Raw genomic sequence first — 27,108 nt, forward strand, 5'->3', positions numbered from 1 at the left:
AAAAATTATAGTCTCTAAGGACGGCAGCAGATTGTGATCATAAGCAATCGTAAGTTAGAACCTTTCTACTGTTTGTAGCTTTATGGCTTTTTTGTAGGCAGTGATATAGATAATTGCCGGTCGCCGGGAAAAATGCCGGGACATGCAGCTTGCAACTGGCTATAAGACGCATGGAAAAAAATAACATGAAGACATGCAAAAAAACTTTGCGAATTTGAAAAACAAATCTTCACCCATTCATATTGTCAGTGTTATAGTTTAGGTATTTTGAAACAAATCACAGAAAAGGGTGAAGAAATTTTGAGTAAAATCTAAAACGTTGCAATCTGCAGTTAGAGCTTGGTATACAGCAGCATGACCCGAAGTACAGTAAGCGCAGATCGCATATCCGGTTACCTAGGATAGGCAACCTCTGAAAACATCAACAACCATTTGCAATATACAAATGACATGTGACTGAGACTTAGTGGAAAAGTTGTCCGTAGTTCCGTAGATGAGCATGCATATATGAATACCATATATGCTGCTTTTCACGATATGTAAGCAAGAAAACTTCAACAAAAGGAACTACTAGTAATCTGTAGTAAATGGTCAGCCAAGTATTTGAAATACATTGGTAAAGAAAGTTAATGAGGCTGATGAGTTCCCCAGGAGCAGGGCCGTGGCCGTCGTGGATGAGTGGATGATCGATCAAACAATGCAATGTTAACGTAGCCAGTGACAGCTGTAACGATGTGGTTGATGCTGAAATTTCAAGTCAGATAAACAATGACCAAACTTGTCACAATGCCAAAGGGTAATTCCTCAAAATGTGAGAGAAAAGATTTAGTTTCGATGTCTGAAGGAAGAAATATAATTGGAAATAAATTAACGCTGTTCACACATCAATTTTCTTGAAATTTCGGAGCAAATCGAGTGCGTCTTACCCATAGCGTGGCTTTTTGACATTTGCATAATCTTACCATAATTCCCCTTTTGTAAGGGCCTTTGGCATTTAAAGGGACATTAGCTGTAAACTGTTGACTAATTTTTCACTTCTCTGTTTCAATGTGTCAACTACAGAATTTTACTATAATCCGATCATATGTACCCGGTGTCCTTCTTGCCAACACAGCCTGTATATATGAAATGACCATTTTTAGCTCCCATAGCCATATGTATATATGGCAATGGAAGCTATTCTTATAGGCTAGGGAAATGTCTGTATGTATGTATGTCTGTATGTCTGTATGTCTGTATGTCTGTCCGTCAACATCAAAAACTCCAAAACCGCTGCACATTTCATCTTGATATTTGGTGTGTACATGAATGATGGGCTGTAGATGAGATTTTGTTCAAATGAAGTTGTCATTGCCAAAAATATGCAAATTAGTGCCAAAAAAGGCGTTTTTGGTAAAAAATCTTCTTCTTCATAACCGCTGGTCAGACAGCTTTGATATTTGATATACAGATCCCTAGGGATAACCCAACTTGGATTTGTTCAAATTGTGATGAAATATGCAAATCTGTATTTTTAAGGAATTTTTTGTCATTTTTGGTCAAAAATTTATTTCATCAAAACCGCTCGTCTGACAGCTTTGATATTTGGTATACAGGTTCCTACAGATAAACTTAATATGATATATAGTATCAGGTATGTAAGCGGTCTGAAATCACCAAAGTGCGCCGGCAATCTGCGCCGGCGCATTTCAAACTGCGCCCCCATTTTGCGCCGGTATATTGCGCCGCCCAAACTGCGCCCTTAGGCCTACTCTGCGCCAAAACACTTCCGAGTGTCACAACATCGAGTAGTCGCACTTGCGTAGCAGGACGCTTTGGCAGTGCAGACTGTAGATATTAATATCCGTGCCCTAAAAAATGCAGCTCGAAAAATGATATGACATGTTTTCACGGAGTCTCGGAGGTACGAGACCATGTTATGTTTGTATGGGACGGATTACACTCACTTGGCGGTATCGTGGCTTGGCCTCAGCAGCAGTCAAAATTTGTGAATTTTGCATCTCCATAAAGGCCAGGGACTTGATACCGGGATCAAGTTAATCCCGTTCACCTTTGACATCCACGGACGGGATCGAATGTTTATGTCTGTGTAAATTACGGTCACGATTAGTGTGCACAGGAGGTTGTACACAGGCCAATGTGTTGACATGCAAACAACAGATTATACGACACTGAATATAACGGCAAGACCAGTAGGCCTATACATGTACAGAGAAACAACGTTTCATGAAGCCCACAATTCTTGTAGCAATAATAGGTGTACTTCAACAGAAATGACAAAGGTACAGTCAATCCACGACGCCGCTGCAACTGGCGTTATTACGTTCCGAATTCGGCTTACCCGGGGCTCTGGCTGCAACTGTACAATTATTGCAGCTAAACGATAGCGTAGACGTCGTGCCATATCCAAGATACTCTGCTGTTTCTGATCGTTTTGTCTACAGAACTACTAAAAACTCTCTCAATTCGACAAGAAAAAATAATTACGGTTTGAAATCGGTGCATTAATTTATATTTATAAAAATAATAAAATGTGACATCACCGATCATAAGAAACGTGGTGTTGAAGAACATATATTTTTTGAACAGAAGACTACGGCGTCCATTTTCTGTAAGTATACATGTAATCTAACTTTAGCAAACTTGCAAGTCAAACATCCGAAGAGTAACGTCAATAATTTTGGTTTTGTTCTACTCATGTTATAAAATAAGTCAAATTTCGGGAAAGTATCTGTACATTTTCGATATCTGTGCATCGCAAATGTGTAAACCGACCCTGCATTTATCCATCCTAAAGACCATGATCAGTTCGCGACTGCAGAAACCCCCCTCCCTCTCTCTCTCTCTCTCTCTTCTCTCTCTCTCTCTCTCTCTCTCTCTCTCTCTCTCTCTCTCTCTCTCTCTCTCTCTTCCTCTCTCTCTCCCCCAAAGTTTAGCCATTTGATGTTTTATTTTGCCGACATTATTTAACGGTTCACGATCACCGCTCAATGTTGATGTCGATTTTGATTTACGAAGTTTCTTCGTGACTAGAGACATGTCACGGCCTGGAGCTAGTTTTCACTATAAAAACATTCTGTGTAAACGTTTTTGCTTCCGAATGGAGGTGACAGGTGACTTCGTGTGTAAAATATTGAATGGCAATATGAATTTCACCTATAGAAAGTCTATGACTTTCAAACTAGTCGCACAAACAACAATAAACATGGCGGAGCAACGATACCGACATATTTATTTTCCTCGACCTCTGATGAGAGCGACTCGCTGAAATTTTCCAACCTGGTATTGGTAAGTATTTGGCTTTTCCCCGTGTGCTGGGTTATGTACACGTAAACTAATTATACAAAAGTTGTATTCACTGTAAATCAATAAGCCTTTCGAACACGAAAGATATTCGGATATCTGAACCTCAACATCGGTTACGCAGCTCGAAAGTTATCCTCCGAAACAGGACAGGAACATTGGTCAAAGCCGGATTTTGTATGGTATATAGATATGGAAACACGCAGCTCTTTGTTAGAAAGCATGCAATGCATGATGCTCCCTAGCTTGGTCCTTGGATTGTTTCTTTCCGTCTCGCCCCTACACACCATCAATTGTCTAACAATCACAGGATTTAGTCACATGTGTCTTCAAATTTTGATACAAAAATTCTACCGATCATCAAGCACGGAACACATCAAAAAACAATGGTCGTGGCTACGGGTTCAAGGACGTTCACGGGGAGAAACACCACGGATTTGTCGCAGAAGTGTTATGACTAGCTTTATCTGTTTATGGAGAATATGGGCGATCAGCGTATGGTTGCACATCGAATCGACGCCAAGATAAAAATATGATGTCCGAAAAGTTTAGTTTTGTTTTATGCAACTGAGTCATCGCCTTTGTTATCGCCTAAACATCCTCGGGTTTTGTTTTCGGGCAGACTGCAACATGAATATCTTTCCAATGCATAGAGTACGGCCGTTCACGCAATCATAGACCCATGTGCTTTGGCAAACGGGCCAATTTTTTGTACGTTGGTTAGAAACTAATGACAATATATAGGTGAAGATGTTACATCTGTCAAAGAGTATTGAAGATTAATTACTTTCATCGATCGACAAAGAAGAGAAAGAATGAGTCAGTGAATATCGAATCATAGACGGGAGAATCGAGGTTTATGATCAATTGGGAACAAAAATATTTCGATTAATTGACTAACACAACCAAAAAGGAAATTTTATTCAACTTTGAAAAAAGTCACCACCTTTCGTTGGCATAGGATTCCATGGCAATGGACCAACACATGATGTCGTTTAGGTCCTCACAAATCTTCTAAAACGGCACGACGATAGTAACTAAAATGAATGAACGATTAAAAGCCCGTATTTAAATGACACGATATCAGTTGTCGTTTCAATTTTTTTCCTTTCTGTTAGAAACTCCACGATGATGTTTTGGAAATCAAACGGGAAATGCATATTCTCGGTGCTCCGATTGATCCATCCATTGAGGTAAATTTCACTGCCATGATCCGCCCATGGATGTAAAAAAATAGATGATCTGCCTCAGTAAATATCTGAAGTTTCTACAGGAAATCTCTCGTCCGTTCATGGATCTTTTTTCGTCTTTCATTTTAGTTTCAAGTTGTTTATAGGGTAAGGAAGCTAGAAATCCATCAAAACATCGCTCCAGGGTCTATGATCAAAAGTATGAGCGTGTTTTGTCATCAGCTGTCAGCAGGTCGTTTTCCAAACCGCGACAGGGACTCGGAAACCCGCCATAGTGTCACAGGACTCTAGACCTAGATTGTATGTAATTGTGTGCTATCGTTTGGTCCGTTTCAAGGTTAATTGACTCTGAATAATCTAATCACGGTCGTGACTCCCGTTTTTGACATAACTATATAAATACCCATCGGGATTTAGTGTTCATGGCGTTCCCTTTCACTTTGACCAGCACTTTGAATCAGTCTGTGAATCGTACGTCCCAGCCCGATCAATCTCGCGCTGATTTTTAAAACCTGGTAAATAAAGTTCTTCGTAGTCAGATATAATATTCTATTCTCCATTATGTAAAGATGAATGTCTCATTCATATTTTTATTTAGACGAATATATCAACTTCTTGGTGTTTGGAAATAAGAGTGTTGCAATACTTTCCATCGGGGACTCCAATGATGAATTCACTCAGCTGTTCGCTCATGATACACAGCACTGTACTTCCATGGAGATCGTATCGCTGTTTTCAGCAATGACTTTGATCGTAAGTTTTCATTCGACCAAAGTGATGAATAAATGCTGACAAGCACTAACTATGTACAGTCCGAGTTCACTTCACATTCTCACTATCGCTCGCACTTTCAAAGTGAGCACGTACACTTCAAGCCCTCACATTCGCTCTCGTAACTTTAGCCTCGCACTTGTCGATTTCCGGTACCCTTTATACCTTACGTCAGGAAGTCAGTCGTAAGGACGGTCGCATTTGCTGTTTGCACGTTAAATGAGAGTCTCAGACCCGGTCTCAAATTCACTCGCAAATGTACATCACAAAGCGAAATGGGAGTCTCAAGTTCAGTCGCAAACGTGATCGCACTTTGACTCTTCTATGAACTGAGAGTCTCAGAATCAGTCGCATTCCTTATCATTTGGGGTCGTCATGAATTGGAAGTAGCAATTATTGGACGATTCAAAGGTCGCAGAATTAGAGCAAGAATTACGGTCCACGAGGTTCCGATGGGACACTGAGACAGCTAGGACACTCTCGCCATATACTGAGTATAGAGTAACCCTACGAAACTTATAATGGCAGAGATATTTGGCCATCGAAATAGTTTGAGAGTAAAATTTAGCGTCTTTTTTTACTTTGAAAGTATTTACCGTCAAGGTTCGGGTAGAAACTACAAACAGATTCAAAGGTCGATTTAAGATGCAAATGACACTCGACTGGTCGGAGTTACCTTCCCTCTCGGGTGATGTTATTACATACTTCACATACGTGTCGGAAAAAAATTACTCCCATCCTCCGCATTTTAGTGACACATTTCACCATATTTCCCACGAAAACATGAATTTTCTTTGAAATCGCCTGACTAAACCAAAATAGACTATTAATACCGTGCTTGACATTTAAACTTCGCAATGGCGCAGAGTAAGGGCGCAGTTTGGGCGGCGCAATATACCGGCGCAAAATGGGGGCGCAGTTTGAAATGCGCCGGCGCAGTTTGCAGGCGCACTTTGGTGATTTCAGACCGCTCACATAGCTCATAGAATATATGATGAAATCTGCAATTTTGTATTTTTGGTGCAATTTTTGCCGTTTTTGGTCAAAAAATGGGTTTCTCAAAAACTACTTGTCTGATGCCTTTGATATTTGGTATACAGGTTCCTAGGGGTTCTCTTAGTGTGATATAGTGAAATTTGATGAAATCTTCAATTTTTGTATTTTTGAGTCAATTTTTGCCGTTTTTGGTCAAAATATTTGTTTCTCAAAAGTTAGTCATGTGATAGCTTTGATATTTGGTATACATTTTTATACATAATTATGATGAAATCATCAATTTTGTATTTTTGCAGCTAATTTTGCCATTTTAGGTCAGGCCATCCTGCAATGAGCTATCAAAGATCTCAACCTTCTTCATCAATACATGTCACGAAAAGTTGCTCTCTACATAACACAGCAGAGCTCTGTCGACTATTGGGTCGCTTGTTTTTTTCAAAACCGCTGGTCAGACAGCTTTACTGTGAATTGCTTTGGAGCATTGGCATTAGACGAACTAGACACATAGTCTAAATCGAGGTGTTGCCAACACTGTCAGGTGTAATTATCAGCTGAGCAGTAATTCCAGTGGACCACAGAGAAATCAACTCTGCCAAAGTTGAAACATTGTCTGGCAGCAGGTCAGATGTAGTCAAAACAACTACACTGAAAGCAAGTGATAAGACTTAGACAGTACTCTAATAGACATATGTGGTGGTTTTGTTTAGACTATGTCTGACCTCCTGCTAAACAATGTTTCAACTTTTGCAGAGTTGATTTTTTATGATCGACTCATGTTACCGCTTAGCTTTTAATTGCACCCGGCAGTGTTGGCAACACCTCGATTTAGACAATATGTCTTGTTCGTCTAATGCCAATGCTTCAAAGCAATTCACAGTAATATTTGGCTAACAGGTCCCTAGGATGACCTTAGTGAGATGATTTCATACAGTCAGGAAATACTTAATTTTGTATCCATGTCTATAGTAGCTTCAGGGACATTGGCCCTATGTTCAAGATAATGCGGTGATTCAGTAAGCATTTGAAATGGTAAACTGTATTTGGTGTTGAAATGCGGTAAAAAATAATGAGAAAACATAGCTGAGGTGATTTCAGCAGGTTTGGTTTCCAACAAATATATTCAAAGTTTTTTTCAATGTTAAAGAGTCCTGGCAGATTTTGAAAAAAATCCAAACAAATGTCAATAAAAAAATCAGCCACAGAAGGTTTGTCAAAAAGAAAAGGTGGGATAGTGGGAAAAAAGAATGTACAATGTATCGGATAAAAAAGATAATGTTCCTCATCAATCTTCCAGACAACCCCCTTTTATCAAATGGTACACCCCTGATGTATTTTTGTGTGCAATTAACCATGCAGTGTATTTTAGTTTAAGATGTCAATCAAGTTAGGTAAGGATTTGAAAGGAATAGTCAAGTTCACCACAGTTAAATTTCTTAACTTTATCTCTTGTGTCATCATCCTTGTGTAATTGGTTAAGTTTGTATGTTGCTCCAGATGTGGATGTACCAGCTGTTCTGGAAGAAAACAATGTTTACTTTTCCCTGTAGGGTTTCTGAGTTGATGATTATATGTTGAAATCTCTCCATGTATCTGGTGCATGGGCAAAGTGTAAACATTGGTTGCATGTTATGTATTTCAGTCTATGTCAAATATTGTAAATGAAAAATCATGAACAGTTTGCTGTGTGCTTGTAAAAGATAACATGTTTGTCAATACATATTAAAACTGCCTTGCAGTTTGATTGTCTTAAAAATTATCACAGAAGTAGAAAACGAAAGAGAAACTAATCAAATTGCTGTAACATATTCACCCTCAGTGTCTGTAGGCCTATACTTAACTATTTAAACATTACATTCAGCTTTTTGTTATATCTTTATCACTCTTCATGGGCCAAGGCACACTTGGGGTCAATGTCATCACTCTGTGCCAGTCTGTGAATGTCAGTCTGTCTGTATGTTTATGTCCATGTTTCATACAATTGTTGGTTTGTTTTGATAACTGTATGGGAGCGAACAGTGATTATTGTCACTATTTTTATTGTTGTTAACGCAAAGGAACGACACGGAGACAAGTGTTTGGCCGAAATCCGGGGTTATGCATGCACTGCCATGGCAGGGGCGACGAGGCGTCATAGCGGCCTGGATGGCGGTACCGAGCTCTGGGTACCGTGCATCGGGCAACGTGTTACCGGTCGCCCACAGCAGACCCATGACAGTACCCCCCTGGAACTTTATTGTATAGAGCAAGCAGTATATAGACGTACAATATCTTTTATTGTGAGCTGCTAGCCTGCAGCGAGGCTTTATTTATTTATGTATTTATTTTTTCTTTTGCGGAGGGTGGGCGGGAATTTTGTGGTGTGAACTTGATCGTGGCAGAAGTTGAAATGGACGAGCTATAGATTTGCTCACACTGGTATGCGCATGAATAGTGACGTTGAGAGGGTGACGCAAATTGTTAAGATAACGGTAAAGGGGGCAGTTGGTAGATAAGGTTACGTCATAAGTGCATCCAGCCAGTGGTTGTAGGTGGCTCATGGTGACCCACACATGTCAAGGTCTAAACCCTTTTCCCCGTGTCCTCCCAGACGTTAACAATGATTATAGCAAAGCCATAATCACCCAATAAATGTATTCTAGTCCCGACCTGAATAAAAAAATTTAAACAATAACAATGCAGTTTATACTCATATAGGGTATATTTATGAGCTAAATGTTAGGAATTTCTCCATGGTTCAGGGATTCAAACCAGAAACTGCAGATGATACACTGAAACAAACAAAATAAAAAATGACCAAAGTTATGCTAATGGATCTTTAAGCATTTTTACTTCAGGTAGTTCCTAATTTGCATATTTAATGAACTTTCCTAATTAGGGATATTTATCTGAATTGAATTGACTAAAGTTGACGAAACATGCTGTATACATTGAAGATACTATGATATAACATTATTGGAAGTTGATAAGCATTTTTACTTCAGGCAATTCCTAATTTGCAAGACTCTTTCTTATTTATTATAGACATCAAAATGAATTATTATTTCTATCAGCTTATAAATTCTAATAAATATAAATAATGCAGTCCATATGTATGATGTCAATATTGTGCATTGAGCTGGGTAGAGATAATTTACATTTTGAAGGAAGATTTCAATTTTTTATGATATTACAGAATTTGTTCTCTGATATAAGTATTTTTCATTAGTAGAGAATGGTCTTATATGTCTGAGCATATTTTGATATGTTATTGGTACTGAACACAAATCTGAGGACTGAGTATTATTGTTACTGCCCTCAAAACCATAGATATCTTTTGAAAACAATATGTTGTTCTTTTCTGCTCTTCTAGATCATATTTATCCAGAACAAGTAAAAGTATTTTTAAATGAAAATCCTGCATTTTTAGAGGAGTATGTGTTGAACAATGTCAATCAAGAAGAGTTAGAAAGATGGTTAATAAGGCGGGCACAGCGAGGAACAGAGTCATACAAAGTGAACAGTAAGTATGTCTTTCAGTACTATCCATTATTGTGCCACTGTAAACTGTAATTCAGTTTAGTTAATGATGACATATCAGCAGTATAGTGGTTTATGTGAAAACACTGTGCTGTTTCTGCAAAACCTCTGAATCAAATGTGACTAGTTGTGGTAGGTCCATTATCTTTCTTTGATGATTTTGACTTTGTTGTGTGTACCGGTACATTATTGTCTGTTCTGTGCTGTTCTGTGTCTATGTTTACAGCTATTGTATTATGAATTTTGACCTAGGGTTTAAGATTATGGATGGGTATGTGTTTTCAATCATTTTCATGAATTTCTTGTAATCATTTGATTGCTTTGATGTCTGGGCATATGTGTTCCTTGAGTTGAAATGGAGTCAGATTCATTTTTTCACAATACATTTTTATCCATTGTTTGATAGTCAACTTTCACCTGGTTTGTCATGAACAATGATTGATGTTGGCATGCATGTATTTGTGGCACAGTTACGGTATGAAAAATTGTGTTATTACTCCAGCAATATAGCCAATGCCTTGCATTGTATCAGCATTCGTGTCATTGTACTGCATCAGACACTTTCCTTTTAGTCCAGTCAATTTAGGGTTTAACCTAGGACTAATTGCAACAGAAATTATTTCTTCACCATTACCTTTGGAAAGGTCTCACTAATGACATATTAAAAGTATAGAAAAATATAAAGGGTGCAAATTGGTTAAATTTGCATATATTCAAATTAGCTATATATCGCCTTTAAAATGACTGCTATACTCACATTTTGGGCATGTAAACTGTATTCAAGTGACTTTTTTCATTGCAACACGATTAAGTAAGGTTCAATAAGTTATTTTCTAAATGTCTTGAACAATAAAGAATATGCAAATTAAGTAATTTGCATATATTCACAGTTTTTCCACTATTTCAGACAAAATGAATGTTTAAGCTCAGATTTAAACAATTTTTTTTCTCTATGAAATTGTTAAGGTTTTGCAAGAATTACCTAAAAGAAAAGAGGTTGATCTAATTTGCATGCATAATTTGCATATTTTAATACAAAATGCCTAATTTGCATAATTGACACAAACGATCTTCTGTATACAATAAGCCTATAATAGCTTCCATTGACATTTCTGGTTATTCAGAAATGCAATGAATAAAGAGAAGAGTTTAAGAGAATAACTGTTTAAATAAAAGGAATCAGAATTCTTTCTTTGGATATCCTTCTTTCTTTTACGACAATAAGGTTATTCATAAAAATCATTGGACATGCTCAAGTTTTTGACATCAATTGTCATTTTAAGTCATTTTCTCCTACAACATGTTCGATTGCAGTAAAATTTTTGAAGGAATATATTATGCAATTGGTCATTATCTTCAATGACGATGGAAATATTCAGTTACTAATAAATGGTTCACCACACTTAACAGTTGTGCCTGTGAATCATCTTTCTCATTATTGAACTGTTATTAGTATAAATACGAACATCATTTGAATCACCATGGTGGTAGTGGTGATGACAATTATTATGATGGTCATTATCATATCAAAATTTCTTCCTCTTCCTCTCTGTTTACATCTTCCTCTAGGTGGTTCATTTGTTTACAGCCAGAATCCTTTCGTTGACAACAGAAAGTCTAGATTTTGCTTTCTGTCGGGGTTATTCATACTACTGCAGTTCATTGTAGAACCCATAAATATGGGGAAGGATAACTCAATGAAAAGATGTGAAGCATAGGATGATATAATTGTACTACGTATCATATTAGATCTTAGATGTGCAAGTATCACTCATGGGGCTGTTATGTAATGGACTTCCCATTTGCAGATTATTAGACTTTTGTATTATTACCAATAAGATCAATCACTCAAGGAATTGAGAGTCTGGCCAATCTGAGGTGAGACTTCCATAAGGTTCAAAATACAGGATAACCAATTTTATCATAATTTGATGTCAAAATTTGATATCCTAATTGATAAACTCGTTAACGGTAGCTTCTGTGATGCAAATCCCTTCACATCTTGGTTTTCTTGTTTCACGGTCATGAAAATTTGAAAGAGCAGCTAGACCATGTAACATTATGAAAAGTATCTAGATTTGCTTTTACCAGTGATTTAGATTATCATGATTCAGTCAACATATTTTTTTTCAGTTTTTCCTCAAATGCTATGGCTGTGTACGGTAAGATTTAACAGGAAATCTCTCTCTTCAGTTCACTATATGACTTTATATTAATTTTCAATTGTTGTCTTCAAGAAATTTCAAAATTTTGAGAAATGCAGTGTCCTTTGATTATTGTTATGTCTTTCAGCTGATAAAGGAAAAGCTTTCCTAATCCATATTTCATGATAATTGGCAGTATAGTATAACAATTGTACCTCTATATCATCATGATCATTATAATTTATTTATCATTATTATCATAAATTTCTGTATGTAGCATGAACAGGCAAGTTGCACACAGTCAAAAGTATATCTGATTTACCAGTGACCACACAACCTGGTCTTTAATTACATTTTATCAACACTTAATCTATATTAGTAATACGGGTAAGGGTGAAAATAAAATAAAATAGAGCTGAAACACAAATTTTCTTCAGCCTCCCTTAGTACAAAGTGTTGGTTATTTGGCCAAGCATTTTGGTATGCATTAAGAAAATCCAAATCTTCCAGTAAGTTCCCAATGTTATTGACATTATGCAAATTCTCTAGATAATTGAAATGAACTATACAAATCAATCATTGTTTATTCTTACAGGGCTTTTCATTTTGTAGGCCCTATTAGTATATAATCATTAAAATGAGTTAAAATACACAGAAAATAAATAACCATGTCAATTTCTTTGTACTGAGCAAAATGTTCATTCAAGTTATAAAATGGACATCTTTCGATAGGAAGAATTTAAAGTATTAAATAACTTAAACTAGTAGTGTCTCTTCATGTAACTTCTCATTTTACTGATAACATAATTAATTAAAATAAGTTGACGTCAATTTGAAAAATTAAAGAAATTATTTTAATGATCATCATATATGATTTATGCACATGAGGAATCGCTCAAAATTTGGTAAAATATATTTAGCAATGTCAGTAAAAACTTCCAATCTCTCTTTACGATATTGTAAAACCTTTCAAGTTTCAATTATTACATTAAGTACAGTGTAGGTATTTCCTATAAAATCTTTTAAAATTAGTCCTTTGCACACTGTAGATTGTATTAGGCTTTGAATATACCATTCTTGGACCTTTTAAGTATTTAAGGTGAAGAAATAATTCATGTTCCAATTAGAAAAAGAAAGTGACATGGTTGACTTATTGGACAAATGCAAATAAGAATTCTTTTATCGCTTTAAGATATATTTGAAAACATTCCCTGAACTAACACAGTCATTACAATGTCAGCTTATCTCTTAAATCACTTTCGTAAAAAGATTATCAGCACCAGGTTTGTATAGCATCTATGACCCGTTTAGCATTTGGGTAAATTAGCTGTTTTATGCACAACTTCATTAAATACACTTTTCGCGATCCCTGGGATCGCCTTTGTTCTAGTCTGTAAGAGAATGATTTAGATGTAAGAGCCTTTTGTTTTCCATTGAAATTGTAATCTGGTGGATAAATTTTCTGATGAGAAAATCTGGTGCCAACACAGGCCTTTAAACTTGCGATATGTAACTTCCATGACCCTACTAAAATGTAGTTCCAATGATCTCCGTTGTTTTTTAACATTATATATAGTCATTTATACTATAGGTCAAAAAAGGGAAAAGTAAAGTGGTAGGAGGGGCAAATTGCAGTTATATGTAAAATGAGGAATCTTAAATGATTTTATGCATTGCCTAGAAACACAAAAAATACATTAAATAATGAAATTGCTTGAATTAAATATCAATTTGCTGAATATATTTTTAAGAAATCTATTAACAGCAACGATTTTGTACCCTTTTCTAAGTTTTAAATTTATTCAAATTATGCACTGTCTCCCCTCTTAACACTCATTTTGTTTGTCATTCTATACATTCAATACAGAGTGGAAACAAAAACTACTTGTTGTGTAGATTAAATATAATTTTTAAGTGAAATGCAGTGGCAGCCATACTTGATTTAGGCAAATTAGGAATATTTCTCGGGCGATAAAATGTATTCAAAAATATTGCCTGGACAAAAATCAAGATAAATGCATACATTACTTGAACATAATGTCGCATTTTTCTCAATCCAATATGCTTATTTCTTTTATCAGTGAACGTATTGCTCCCATTATCCGTTTATATCTATACAAATAAGGTAATGTTATAAATCTTAGATTGTATTGGACTTTTAGTATGTCATTCCTCTCTAAAATACAGAGAAAATTTAATTCTATTGCAGTCAGAAGTAGCTTATATAGTTATTAATTAGGGACATACAAAGAAAAACGAAGTGTTGTGGCGGCCATATTGGATTTATGCAAATGAGGAATATTTCTATGACGACAAAATATTTTAATCAACATTGCCTGAACCAACAACAAGGCAACTAAGCCCAAAACCCGCATATATCATGTTTAGCCGAATATTTTTAGTAGCAACATTCTATCAGCACCTAGTTTGTAACCATAATCTTTTTACATATATGCAAATTAGGCATTGTTTACATTTGTAGATTGTATGAGGCTTTTAGTATGTCATTGTAGGGCTTCTCTGAAATACACAGTGGATAAATAATTCTATTGATGTCAGAAGTAGCATAAAAATAGTTATTAATTGGGAAAAATACAAAGAAAAGTGAAGGTTTTGGCGGCCATATTGGATTTATGCAAATTAGGAATATTTCTATGAAGACTAGATATTTCCATCAACATTACCTAAACCAAACACAAGGCAAATAAGCCAAAAATCTGCATAACATATCACATTTAGCCAATTATTTTTAGCAGAAACATTCTATCAGCACTTAGTTTGTACCCATAATCTTTTTACATCTATGCAAATTAGGCACTGTTTACAATTCTAGATTGTACTAGGCTTTGAGTATGTTATTCTAGGACTTGTCTAAAATACAATGTGAAAAAATTATTCTATTGCTGTCAGTAGTAGCTTAAAAATAGTTCTTAATTCAAGAAAAACTAAGAAAAGTGAAGTGTTGTGGCGGCCATATTGGATTTATGCAAATGAGGCATATTTGTATGACGACAAAATATTTTCAACAACATTGCCTAAACCAAAAGGAGGCAAATAAGCCAAAAAAACCTGATCAAAAGCATGTTTAGCCACATATTTTAAGTAGAAACCGTCTGTCAGCGACAATTTTATACCCATGAGACCCCTTTACATTTATGCAAATTAGGCACTGTTGCACCCCTTAGATTTTATTATACTTTTAGTATGTTATTTCTAGGACCTTTCCAAAATGCATGGTGAAGAAATAATTTCTGTTGCAATTAGTCCTAGGTTTACCCCTTTTTTGGCTTAGATTGACTGGACTATTTGTCTCCTGCCAGACACACCACAAATGATACTCATACTGATACAACCCAGGAACAGGGGATATTGGGTGACAACCTCTGAGTAAAAATTTTACAGGCTTTATCTCCTTCAAAAGATATTCCATAAATTTATAAATATCAAGCATCATCAAGGTTGTAAAATAATTCACATATACAGTACTGATACAGTTCCTGTTGTCTGGTCATTGTATCTTTATAAGTAAACATGGTCTATGCTTCCTGATGTGTCAATGAAGCCATACAAGTGTCTCACAGTTGCACGACTTCCTTTACAAAATTCTTTAATCAAGCGCTCAGTTCAGCATGCAAAGGTGGATCAAGAGATTTGAAAGATATATATATATATATATATATATATATATATATATATATATATATATATATATATATATATATATATATATATATATATATATATATATATATATATATATATATATCGAAGTATACAGATGTCCTCGAGGGAAATTACAGTGCTCAATGCAAAAAGCAGAGCGTTATAAATAAACAGATTACTTCAAGTACAAAGTAATGAAATCTATTACTTAAGTTTCATGCATCTTGCAATCCTCAGATAGAGTGAAAGGATTTCTAGCTCGACACTCTTACATATAGTATTGGGACGAACCATTCTATTTGTAGGTAGTGTTAAAATTCGATAAATAATATTTGTTTTGGTGGCGACATTTTGAAACCAACTCAGAGCGTTTGTTTAACAGTGTAGATTTGTCAGCATTGATAATGTGCAGCTTTTCTGATATACAAAGATTACATCGCTTGTTCATGTTAGAGTAGCTCAATGCTTTATCAATGATTGACCATGAAATGTCAAAGTCTTGTCCCTTATTTCTTAAGTTCCATACATATTTTGATAACTCGGTGTCGTTTTTGTATCTCTCGTTGCGGAACGACTTCATGTGATTAGCGTAGCGCGTCTTGAAGGTGTTATCAGTGAGGCCGATATAAACCCTCTCTCCGTTGTCCTCCGTTGATACGTTGGCCTTGTACACCACGCCTTTGACTTGACAGTTACCCTTCAGGGGGCATGCCGACTTAACCCTGCAATTGCAATCAGCTGGTTGTCCTTACGCTGTTCTCCGGAGATTACCCTCTTATTGTGCGATTTGATTATACTTGCCATATTCCTCATACAGCTATAACTCACTTTAATTGTGTTTCTGTTGAAGATCTTGTGAAGTTTAGACCCCTTTGGAAAATATTTATCGACAAGTTGGAGAAATTTCCTGCCGATGTTTGTTTCCACGCTCTTGCTGAAAGGGGGGTTGAACCACGTGATATGACGCTTCCTGTTATTGCTTCTCCTCGCTGATTGGTTGGTCTTGGTGAATTCAATTTGTTCGGTGTAGCCGCTTGCCTTTAGCGCTGTATTGTATCGCCCTTTATATTTATCAAAGATGCCCTTATCACTAGATATTGTTGAGATGCGTTTGCTTATTGCGTCAGGTATGTGATTAATAATGGTTGGCGGGTGATTAGACTGCTTATGGACATACATTGTTTGGTCGTTCGGTTTACGATACGGGTAGAACTTGCCGTCGTTCAGATTAAATGTCACATCCAAGAAGTTTGTAATCTTCTGGTTTGTCTCGATCGTGATTTACAGGCCAATGTCATGAAATATCTTTGTTATTTCCTTTCTGATCTTATCCGCCTTGCTGGCCGTGATATTTTTGAGTACACCAAGCCCGTCATCCCGGTATAAGCCGATATGATTCTTATCATACTTTTTGGCGAGTGTGTTAAGTATATACAGACCCACCAGCTCGCATATTTCAGCACCATCGAAGCTTCCCATCGCCACATCGAATAAATCCTTATTCTCTCTTTTAATCCAGGGTGTTATGTCGTCAAAAAGGAGGGTCTTTCTCGAGTGCATTATGATATCAACCACTTCATCAGAAACTGAAGTATATTCTCTCGCAAAATCAAGTGATTTACGTAAGAGATCTTCTGAGATAGATGGATAGAAGTTGACAATGTCAAATGTAATGAATCTACATTTTGATTTACCTCGTATCCCCTTGAACCAGTCAATGACAGCTGATGAATTCCTCCATTGGTTCACACACGTACGTAATCTAATATCATTGTTGATTGTGTCAAGTAATTGCTTACTTACTTTGCCCATCTCGCTCTTGGTCGGGTTAATAAGTCTACATGTTGGATTGTTCATGAAGTTGTCTTTGTGGTCTTTTAATGTAATGAAAGCCTGGCGCTTAGCGAGTGTGTCCATTCTTTCTGCAATATTGAGTTCACTTGCTATTTCCTTCGCTTCACTATTAATTTCGTTGTAAATGCTGTTGTTCGCTAACTTGTATGACTTTGTTATGTTGTCACGTAACATCTTCTGATAACAATCAGCACTAACCTTGTAGAAGTTACGTGTCTTGTCGGCAGGGACAAAAATCTTCCCTGATTTCTTGATTTCGCGGATGTCAGATTTGAGTTGTCTTTGGAAGCCGTCATTCACCTTCCTGAATTTGATATTATCCACCAAATTTAACACAGCCTCCTCAAATGGTCTCAACTCTTCGCCCTGAAGGGTAACTGTCAAGTCAAAGGCGTGGTGTACAAGGCCAACGTATCAACGGAGGACAACGGAGAGAGGGTTTATATCGGCCTCACTGATAACACCTTCAAGACGCGCTACGCTAATCACATGAAGTCGTTCCGCAACGAGAGATACAAAAACGACACCGAGTTATCAAAATATGTATGGAACTTAAGAAATAAGGGACAAGACTTTGACATTTCATGGTCAATCATTGATAAAGCATTGAGCTACTCTAACATGAACAAGCGATGTAATCTTTGTATATCAGAAAAGCTGCACATTATCAATGCTGACAAATCTACACTGTTAAACAAACGCTCTGAGTTGGTTTCAAAATGTCGCCACCAAAACAAATATTATTTATCGAATTTTAACACTACCTACAAATAGAATGGTTCGTCCCGATACTATATGTAAGAGTGTCGAGCTAGAAATCCTTTCACTCTATCTGAGGATTGCAAGATGCATGAAACTTAAGTAATAGATTTCATTACTTTGTACTTGAAGTAATCTGTTTATTTATTTATATATATATATATATATATATATATATATATATATATATATATATATATATATATATATATATATATATATACATATATATATATATATAAATAGAGGAATATAATATAATCATAAACTTTATCTAACTTTTAATTTAATATGTGTAATTGGTCAGGCAAGTATTGTTCCAAAAGTTGCTTCCCTGGTTGAAAATGTTAGTGGAGGTGAAGACTGAACAAAAACAGACAGTGTTTAACCCTTTTCCTGCCAAGTCGGTGAAAATCCGCTTGAAATTCGGTGTAGCTATAGAATCTGAGCAGCCACGGCCGTTATCCTGCCAAGGCGGTGGAAATCGGGCTACTTTTTGGTACCCCCTTTCCTGCCTAGTCGACGGAACTACGTGTAGCAAACCCTTGCTCACGCTAAGGGTCGTTCGAGGACAGGTTTTGGGCGAGGAACGGCGTTTGCTCTCGAAATGGGTTCACAGAGAGTCCAACGACAGGGAAAGGTGCAGAAGCTACCCAGCCAGTCCCCCACCCTGTTGGGGGACTGTTTTTTTGGGGGGGACGAGTAGCGTACTTGGCAGGTTAGCACGGTGACGTATCCTAGCGGAGTTTGGGCTAACTTGGCTCTGAGGCACTACATAGATTGCGGCCGAAATTGACCGTCTCGGTAACGCTAATCTGTAAGGCAACCGCCTAAGACCGCCTCAGCTGGCGGTGCAATTTTTGCCAATGGTGCGAGACGAAAATCACGGACTTAATCCTGATTGACGGGAAGTGCGGACGGATTTGACGGACTCGGCTTGATTAGTCCCTGACATGGAACTGATCCAAACAGACTTGAGCGACATTTGTGAAGGGTAACCACCGCTTTTAACCGACTTGTTACCTTCTCGAAAAGACTACCCACTCAGATGTCGGACGTTGTCGGCTGCACTTGGCTCTAGACGTTCAAGCCGTGCAACGAAACACACCGCCTCAGCCTTGCCATTCACGAACATGGCCTCAAAATTTGATACCATTGTTCACCGACTTGGCGGCTGCGGTTAGGTGCGTGAACCGTTGTTCACCGACTTGTTACGCCTATGTTGTCCCTGTGAAGTTCGGCTAACGGCCGAGTCTAACGGGAGTTGGCAGACCTGTGTTTGGTTTATACCGTAGTATGACCGACTCAGGTAGAGGTACCTGTCGGTATATTCCGGGTTTTACGCACTCAGGCGTCAATGACGGGTCGTCATCACCGCTGATGACGTAGACGTGCTGGCCACGTTATTTGAAGGAGCCATGTTTGCCCAACGGACGAGGCCGAGACATTTTGGCATCCTTCATCTTTGACCGCCTTAGTTGGGTAAGCCGCTCGGCAGGCGACGGTTATGACCTAAACAAGCCGCTGAAGCACTGTTCGTTGCCGTACAAGAACGAGACGGCCAGTCCATTACTGCTTAATGGGCGATCTGTCGGGTTGGCTTGTCACCGACTTGGATGACAATACGCCCTGCGCAGGCGTACTTAGAAGGGACATGAGGTTAACGGGTTTCCCACCGTACTAAACATGGGCTTGGGCCAACGTCCTTGGGTGGCAGGTGCGCATGCCACGTACCCAGCTGGACGGAATGTCAAGTTGAGATGCTAATGACATTGACTATGTTATGCTAAGTGCTCGAGGGATTTGCATTGCAAATGAGTATTATTAGCATATCAAATGGTACGGACAGGCAATTTACATGACGGGTAGGAATGTCAGCGCCGGTTGGTGGACTGATTGCCGTAGGTCCATTGTAATAACAGGTGGCTGCATATATAAACACCCCTGCGTCCAATCATGTCCAGGGCTTTGTTTCCCTGTGGCTTTAAAAGGGTGGGACCTGCTAGTCTGTGGACACTGTTCCAGACATGAGCTTGACGGACCGCAAAAGTTTTCTGAAGGCGAGCAGACGACTGAAGCAAAGATGCAGAGTCTCCGGGCGGTAGTGGTAGCGATCGTTGTGATGTCCCTAGTAAACGTTCTAAGAAGTCGGGCAAGAAACGCTCCCGTAAGGCGAAGCTATCTCCGGCTGAAAAACCCAGTGGTAAGCGTAAACGTAAGACTGATCGTTCTGCCGATGAGGATGATGATGGGTCACCGGTTGCCAGTGGTTCTCACCCGGCTGCTCCGGGAGAGACTACTTCACCTGCAGAGACTACATCTGCTCTTGTGGGAGATACTTCACCTGCACTGACTACGTCTGCTGCTGCTATTGAGACAGTTAGTAACGAGACAGCTGATGCCATTGGTTCTCCCCCGGCTGCTCCGGGAGAGACACCACCTGTTGCGTGCACCATGAGCCCTCATCCTGCGTCAGGAGAGGTTCCTGTGCCCAGTGCGAAAGAGCTTGAGTCCTCGTCATCAGCAGAGGCTGCCCAGCCCGCTCCTGCCATAGTTTCGTGTGCTGCGATGTCCCTGCTGAAAAAGATAGTGCGGAGGGTTCGTTATCAGGATAGCCCACCTGATTTTGAGCCAGATATGATCCTTGATGCCGCTACGGGCGAGTTCAGGCCCAGACGCCCAGACGACGGTGATATCACCGCTGAGTCCGACTCGGAGGTTGACGAGGATGCGGCAGAGGACGATGACTTTTATGACAGGCAGTATGTAGGTGAGGCAAGCTCTGACGACGATGATGACGTTGCTGCTGTGTTGGCGGAGGACGACACCCCTCCTGTCTGGCGTATGTCGGAAACTACCGATGCTAATATATTTGAGGAGACCGATTTTGACCATGAGAGAGGACCGACCTTCACCTTGCCCAGCCACTCCCGTGAGATCGATTACTTTTTAAAGTTTATTCCAGCTACACTGATCAGATTGGCAAAGGACGAGACTAATAAATACGCCAAATTCCACCAGTGATATATCGCTAGGAAGATCGATAAATACTGGCGTAACGCTGACTACCGAGAGGTGCAGGCGTTCAGTGGCGTCTTAGTCTGTATGGGTATCGACTGTAAATCATCAGTGGAGGATTATTGGTCTAGCGATCCATTTCTGAGAAACCAGGGTATTTCTACTGTGATTACCCGCAGTCGCTTTCAGCAGCTTATGCGATATTTTCATCTGGCAGACCCAGAGAACGATCCACGTTGTGATCCTGATGAGCACGCCGCCGACGTCGGTGTCAGGAGGATCCCCTTTATAAAATCAATCCATGGATGGAGCCCATAGTTGACAGGTGCGTAAATAATTATAAGATGGGTAGAGAGATCTCCATCGACGAGGGCATGGTGCGATTTAAGGGCCGTTCTAAATTTAAGCAGAGATTACCACATAAGCCTGACCGAGACGGTTTTAAGATATGGCAGCTGTGCGACTCCAGCACTGCATACATCGCTAACTTTGCACCGTACCTAGGTGTGAAATTTCGGGATCGGACTGATGGGAGACGGCAGGAGCAAGGTGTGGTGAAAAGAATTACGATGGAGCTGGTCCAGCCATTTTGTGGATATAATCACAGCCTATTTTGTGATAGCCTGTTTAGCACGGTCGTTACTGCTAGAGAGCTGATGGAGACCGGGATCTACATGGTCGGGAGTTTTAACCGCCGTAATCGTCGCACCATGCCCCTCAATTAATTCCGCCGGGTAAGAGGAAGCGCCTTCCTCTGTCTGTTGGGGATATGAAAGCCACGACCAGAACGGACTCTCGTCTTAACATCACTGCTTATCAGGATAGTAACGCTCAGGTGCTGATCTTGAATACGGTCTATCCACCTTGGAGTGCGTGCCAGTGGGGGAGGGAGACGAGCAGCGACAAGTGCCTCTGTCGCTGTATAATTATCGCCGGTACATGGGAGGTGTCGACCGAGCCAACCAGAAGCGCAAGTACTTTCACACTGGGCGCAAGAATCACAGATGGTGGACATATCTGGCATGTTACCTGATTGATGTTGCCCTGGTAAATGCATATATATGCTTCAAGCATGTACACCCTGATAGTAAGCTGACCCATAAGATGTTTCATCTGCGTGTCGGGAAACAACTCATTGGCGGTTATTGTGGGCGATCGCAGCCCAGTGTGAGAGAGGTCGAGGCCACCGTTTCTCTTGCCTCGTACATAAATCCACAAAATCAGCCGATGTACGTTGTCAGCCGTTTGGAGGGGCGGCAGAAATGCTGTAAAGTATGCAGCAGAGAGGGTAAGACCACTGCGAGCGGACGACTGTCTGAGACGTCCAAAGGATGTAGTCTGTGCGGGGTTCATCTTCACGAGGGCGAGTGTTTTGCGGCTTTTCATCATCGCATGATGCTACGAGGTAAGAGGAGCGTTGGCGTGCAGACCTCTACTCACACAGCCCCGACGACACCCATCAGCAAGAGAACCCGACGTAAATAACGGACAGGGGATAGCTTCGCCTCACAGTGGCTTGACTGTATTCTTAACACGGACCATGATCACATTTTGAGCACGGTTGTGCCGTTTGTTTGTGCTTTACGATCCCGCTGATTGTAAATTGAAACACGGATTATTTTGTACAATCCCCCGATTGTAATCTTTGTAACACGGACCATGCACTCGGACGTCGAGACAGACTCTGAGATTTATTATTCGGCATAATGTAAATTATTTCCCGAATAAAATACTATCTATGGATCGCATATTTTCGTTTGTTTTGTTTAGACGGATTATTTTGTACAATTCCCCCTATTATAATTTTTGTAACACGGATCTGTCACCCCGATTGTAATTTTTGAAACACGGACCATGCACTTGGACGTCGAGACAGACTCCGAGATTTATTGTTCGGCATAATGTAAATTATTCCTGAATAAAATACTATCTATGATCGCATATTTTCGTTTGTTTTGTTTTTACCCCCACTTTCGTTTTTGGCAGATCCGTAAGGACGCTATAGTAATGGATGAACGTGCGTTGTATCACGTGGGAGGGGCACAGCCCAACGGAGGCTGTGCTCGTGCGACGTACACGTTGTACCAACCATCTGTCGTTTGGGTTAGTGCATAGAGCAGTTGCACTGTCCAGAGCTAAGGTGGTACAAAACTGCACCTTAGTAACAACTGCACAACTAACCTGTTAGGAAACGGTAACACTAACGAGCTAAGTGTGCACTGAACTGGCCAAACTACGTACACGCTTCCCTTCAATGGCGAAGCTATGTCGTTGACACTACGTCAAAGCAGACTGCACTGTGCGACTCTTCCAAGTCGTTCAAAGTACATGGCCAAGTGACACAACCCAGGGGGAACAGGACAGGTTTGAGGGTGCTGCCGCACCCATAGCACTAACCCCTGGGTCTTCTACTAACTCACGAGCGAGGTGATGTTTCCCCGGTGTGGACGTGTGTGACGGCGAACGAGCTTTACTTCCGCAAAAGTAAGCTAGAAAAGGGCATAAAAGTGTACGTCCCCCGGGGCAAACAACGCCCAAGACCTCGTTATTTTCTCGACACAACCTCATCAGCGGTTGTCCCTCTATACGGGCATGCAAAAATTTTTGAAGTCTAACACGTATATGGTCGGTAATCGTACCCCGAAAATGTGGTATTTTCCCGCCAAATGCCTGGCAGGAAAGCGTGCAGGAGAGCCAATCTTCTGTAGACACGGAAAAGGGGGCTGGTTTTGACCGACTTGGCAGGATAACGGACAGGGGCGCTCGGCAGGAAAAGGGTTAACTTTCCAAATGCTTTCTAAGTGTGTATGTTGAAATCTGACTGTCAATGTGATGGATGGGCAAAAGTTAATCATTGTTTGAATGCTACATGTATTTCAGTCGCTGATTACTTTTCATGGAAAATCAGGCATAGATATTCTATGTGTCTGTGAAGAGTGACATATTTGTGAATACCGAAACCACTGAAAGCAGCAGCTTTTAAAATATTTCACAAAGTAATTACATAAGTTTGTTAGCATTAAGATTAATGTCAGTGTTCTCATTGTTTCATTGTCAATTGATGTCAAAATGCTGTATAAATTATGTGGAATATTAAAGTCAGCATTCTTCATCACTGAGGTTTACTTTCTTCCAGGAACAAACTCACCACCAAGGAGATTGTCAAGATGGAAGGTAAACATAAATACTGGTAGATAAAATGGAACAATAATAAAAAAGACTAAGCCTATTTATATTCTGATCATTGACTAAATTTGTGATTCTGTTTGCTGATAGGTTTAGTTTTGTACCAGTACAGTGTAAAATTTCATTGTACTGAGTTTTGATTTGCATTGCAAACATTAACATGTAAAATTTAATGTTTTCACAATTACAGATTACTTCGAAAATAATAGAAATTTCTCATTCATAGACACAAGAAATTATGAAGGGCACAAATTACAGAATTATCAGTTTTCTCTGATAAAAGGTATCATGCCAAACTGTGATTAAGTACTGGTACTTTGTAACCTGCTTGCAGAAAAAACCTATCTGGTACCAATACTGACATGGCAGTGTACCAAACTGTTGTTTAGTTCTGATACCTTGTAACTTGCTAGCAGAAAAACAGTTTGTACCAGTACTGACATGGTAGTATACCAAACTGTTGTTTAGTACTGGTATGTCTTCAGATAATATGTCAGTGTAATATTGACAAATCATACACTTGAATTGATATGAAATGTATCTTTGCATCTTCCAGTTTTGTGTGCATAAAGATAAAAGGAAAATGTTACAAGAGCTTACCAAGGATATTCACCAGCGGCCAAATAAAGCACAAGTCTTAAATGAACTCACAGACTGCATAAGCTCAGCTGTCAATGCAGACGGTAGTCATCTCTACTTACTAGCAGAAAATGCAAGTGTAAGTTCTTATTCCAGCTTTTTGATAGACACCTAAGAATATTGGGAAATGTTTAGTAGGTAGTATGCTATGTTTTGTTAGAACTTAGTATACCAAAAGGAAGTCTTGTCCATGAGGCTTACTAGTGTCAAAGTCAGGGCAGCATTTTGGCTCCTTACCAATATTTGTGGTACTTATTGTAATTATGTCATTGTTTTCTATATCAGTGCTGCCTTTGAGTTGGGTTAAAGGATGTTGCTGTTAACAATTCTGTCTGCATGCTTAGTGGAAATTTGGACTCAAATAAATGAAGAGCTGACAAAAATAAGATGCTTGAATGAGTCTATGTCAAGACAAACCAGTTGTCAAAACAATGTCAATTGTCTTTGTAAATCACAGCATATTTTTTAATCAACATAATTCTGTTTTCAGTTTTATTTGGAAGAATGTCATGATAATACACTTGCACTTTAACCCTTTACCTCCCAGACAGTATCATTTCTCACATTCATGGCCACTAGGAGTGTGGGATAGACAGTGTGGGATAAATAAACTAATTAAATTAAACAATCTGAAGGTCAAAGGTTTCTAGTTCCAGTTTCTGGTCTGACGGACCACATTGAGACACTGACTCCACGGCTTCGAACAGGGTTTGCAGCCCCAAGAAGCAACCGATGAACCCATATATTGCACTGTCCCCGTTTCAACATGTTAGAAAACTACTGGCGTTTGTAAAATTGGGAAGTGTTTATCATAAAGTAGGTTTCTGCGGAAATGGCTTTTGAGAGTTTCTCCCTTCCTTCTGTTATACCTTACTGGTGTGTTCGTTGTTGACTTTGTCAAAGTTAATGCGGTGATAATCTGGTGACAGTGTCCACAGATTAGTGATTTACCCGTGCTTACTTTGGCAAATTAGGCACTCAAACTCATCAGATAATAGAGGCAACACAGTGACAAAACTTCGGAGCATGGAGCTCCTTTTTAGCTCCATGGCGTAAGATTGTCAAACAACAAATATGTGGCACGGCGAAGGAGAAAAGAAATCGTTACAAAAACTAGTGCTGACATAAGACAATGCAACCAAAGCTGCAAAGAAAGATTGGTGGTATAAATCTGTATTGGCACTACATATCGCAGTTAAACATACTGAATGAAATAAACCATAGCAAGAAGAACCCTGTGCAGACACCCTTACTCCCACCCCAACCCCTGAGGATGGACTTTTGTGCTTTCCGTATGGATCTTCTTGATGGATATCTCAATTGGAGCCGAAGTAGAAGGATCAGGAGATCGTGCAAGAGGCTCCACCTGCTGTACCAGTTGCTGTACCGTCGTCGACTTCGAGCTCTATATTTGCTGCGTTGTCCTCAAATGACATTGACCAATTCGCAGTGGATCAGCAGAGCAGTGAAACAGTACGGAAGACTATTCAAACAGTATTTGCAAGAATTCGACGAACATCGCGAAATTGCCAATATTACGCCCTGTGAGCTCGACAGGCTTGTCAGAAATTTCCTGTGTGTTTGTAAGCAGGATGGAACTGGGTACGAAATGTATTACCTAAGACTGATGTTAAATACTTTAGAAAGACATCTACATTTGGCCAAGTATGAAGCATTGTTGATGCAAGTTTGGATTTTTTTTCTACTCGACAATTGAAAACAAAAGCCATAACAGAAAACCTAAGGAAACATAGTAAGGGAAATCTACCACATAAAGCTGATACTCTCACTGACAATGATGTAAATAAGTTGTGTGCAGACTACTAGGCAACTGTGCGCCAACGTGCACACAACCCATTTAGTCATTATAACGCTGTGGTTGAACAATATGTTGCATTTTGGAATGAGCGCAGTGAAAGAACATAGATTTCTATGTTGGGGCAATGTTAAACTTAAGCGAGATGCTGATGGCAGAGTTTTAAATGACAAATGAACACCAGGCGAAGACTAGAACAGGTGAAAATGTGAGCGATGTTAGACCTGTAAAACCACAGATGTATATTCATACC

At 39.2% G+C, this 27,108-nt stretch overlaps 1 protein-coding gene across 11 annotated transcripts in view; it reads left to right on the plus strand.

The window, feature by feature from the left end:
* Nucleotides 1-27,108, plus strand: part of LOC139132396 (probable 3',5'-cyclic phosphodiesterase pde-5) — a 243,066-nt gene that overhangs the window by 67,777 nt on the left and 148,181 nt on the right. For all 11 annotated transcript variants that reach the window (XR_011552272.1, XM_070698733.1, XM_070698724.1 and 8 more), the window contains 3 exons: nt 9,610-9,759; nt 24,351-24,388; nt 24,957-25,118. Coding sequence is in view for 10 of the 11 variants with exons in the window: in XM_070698733.1 (XP_070554834.1) it covers nt 9,610-9,759; nt 24,351-24,388; nt 24,957-25,118 (350 nt within the window). In the remaining variant the exon portion in view is untranslated. The remainder of the gene's footprint in view (nt 1-9,609; nt 9,760-24,350; nt 24,389-24,956; nt 25,119-27,108) is intronic.

This window comes from Ptychodera flava, chromosome 5 (genome assembly GCF_041260155.1).
Source record: "Ptychodera flava strain L36383 chromosome 5, AS_Pfla_20210202, whole genome shotgun sequence".
Taxonomy (NCBI): domain Eukaryota; kingdom Metazoa; phylum Hemichordata; class Enteropneusta; family Ptychoderidae; genus Ptychodera; species Ptychodera flava.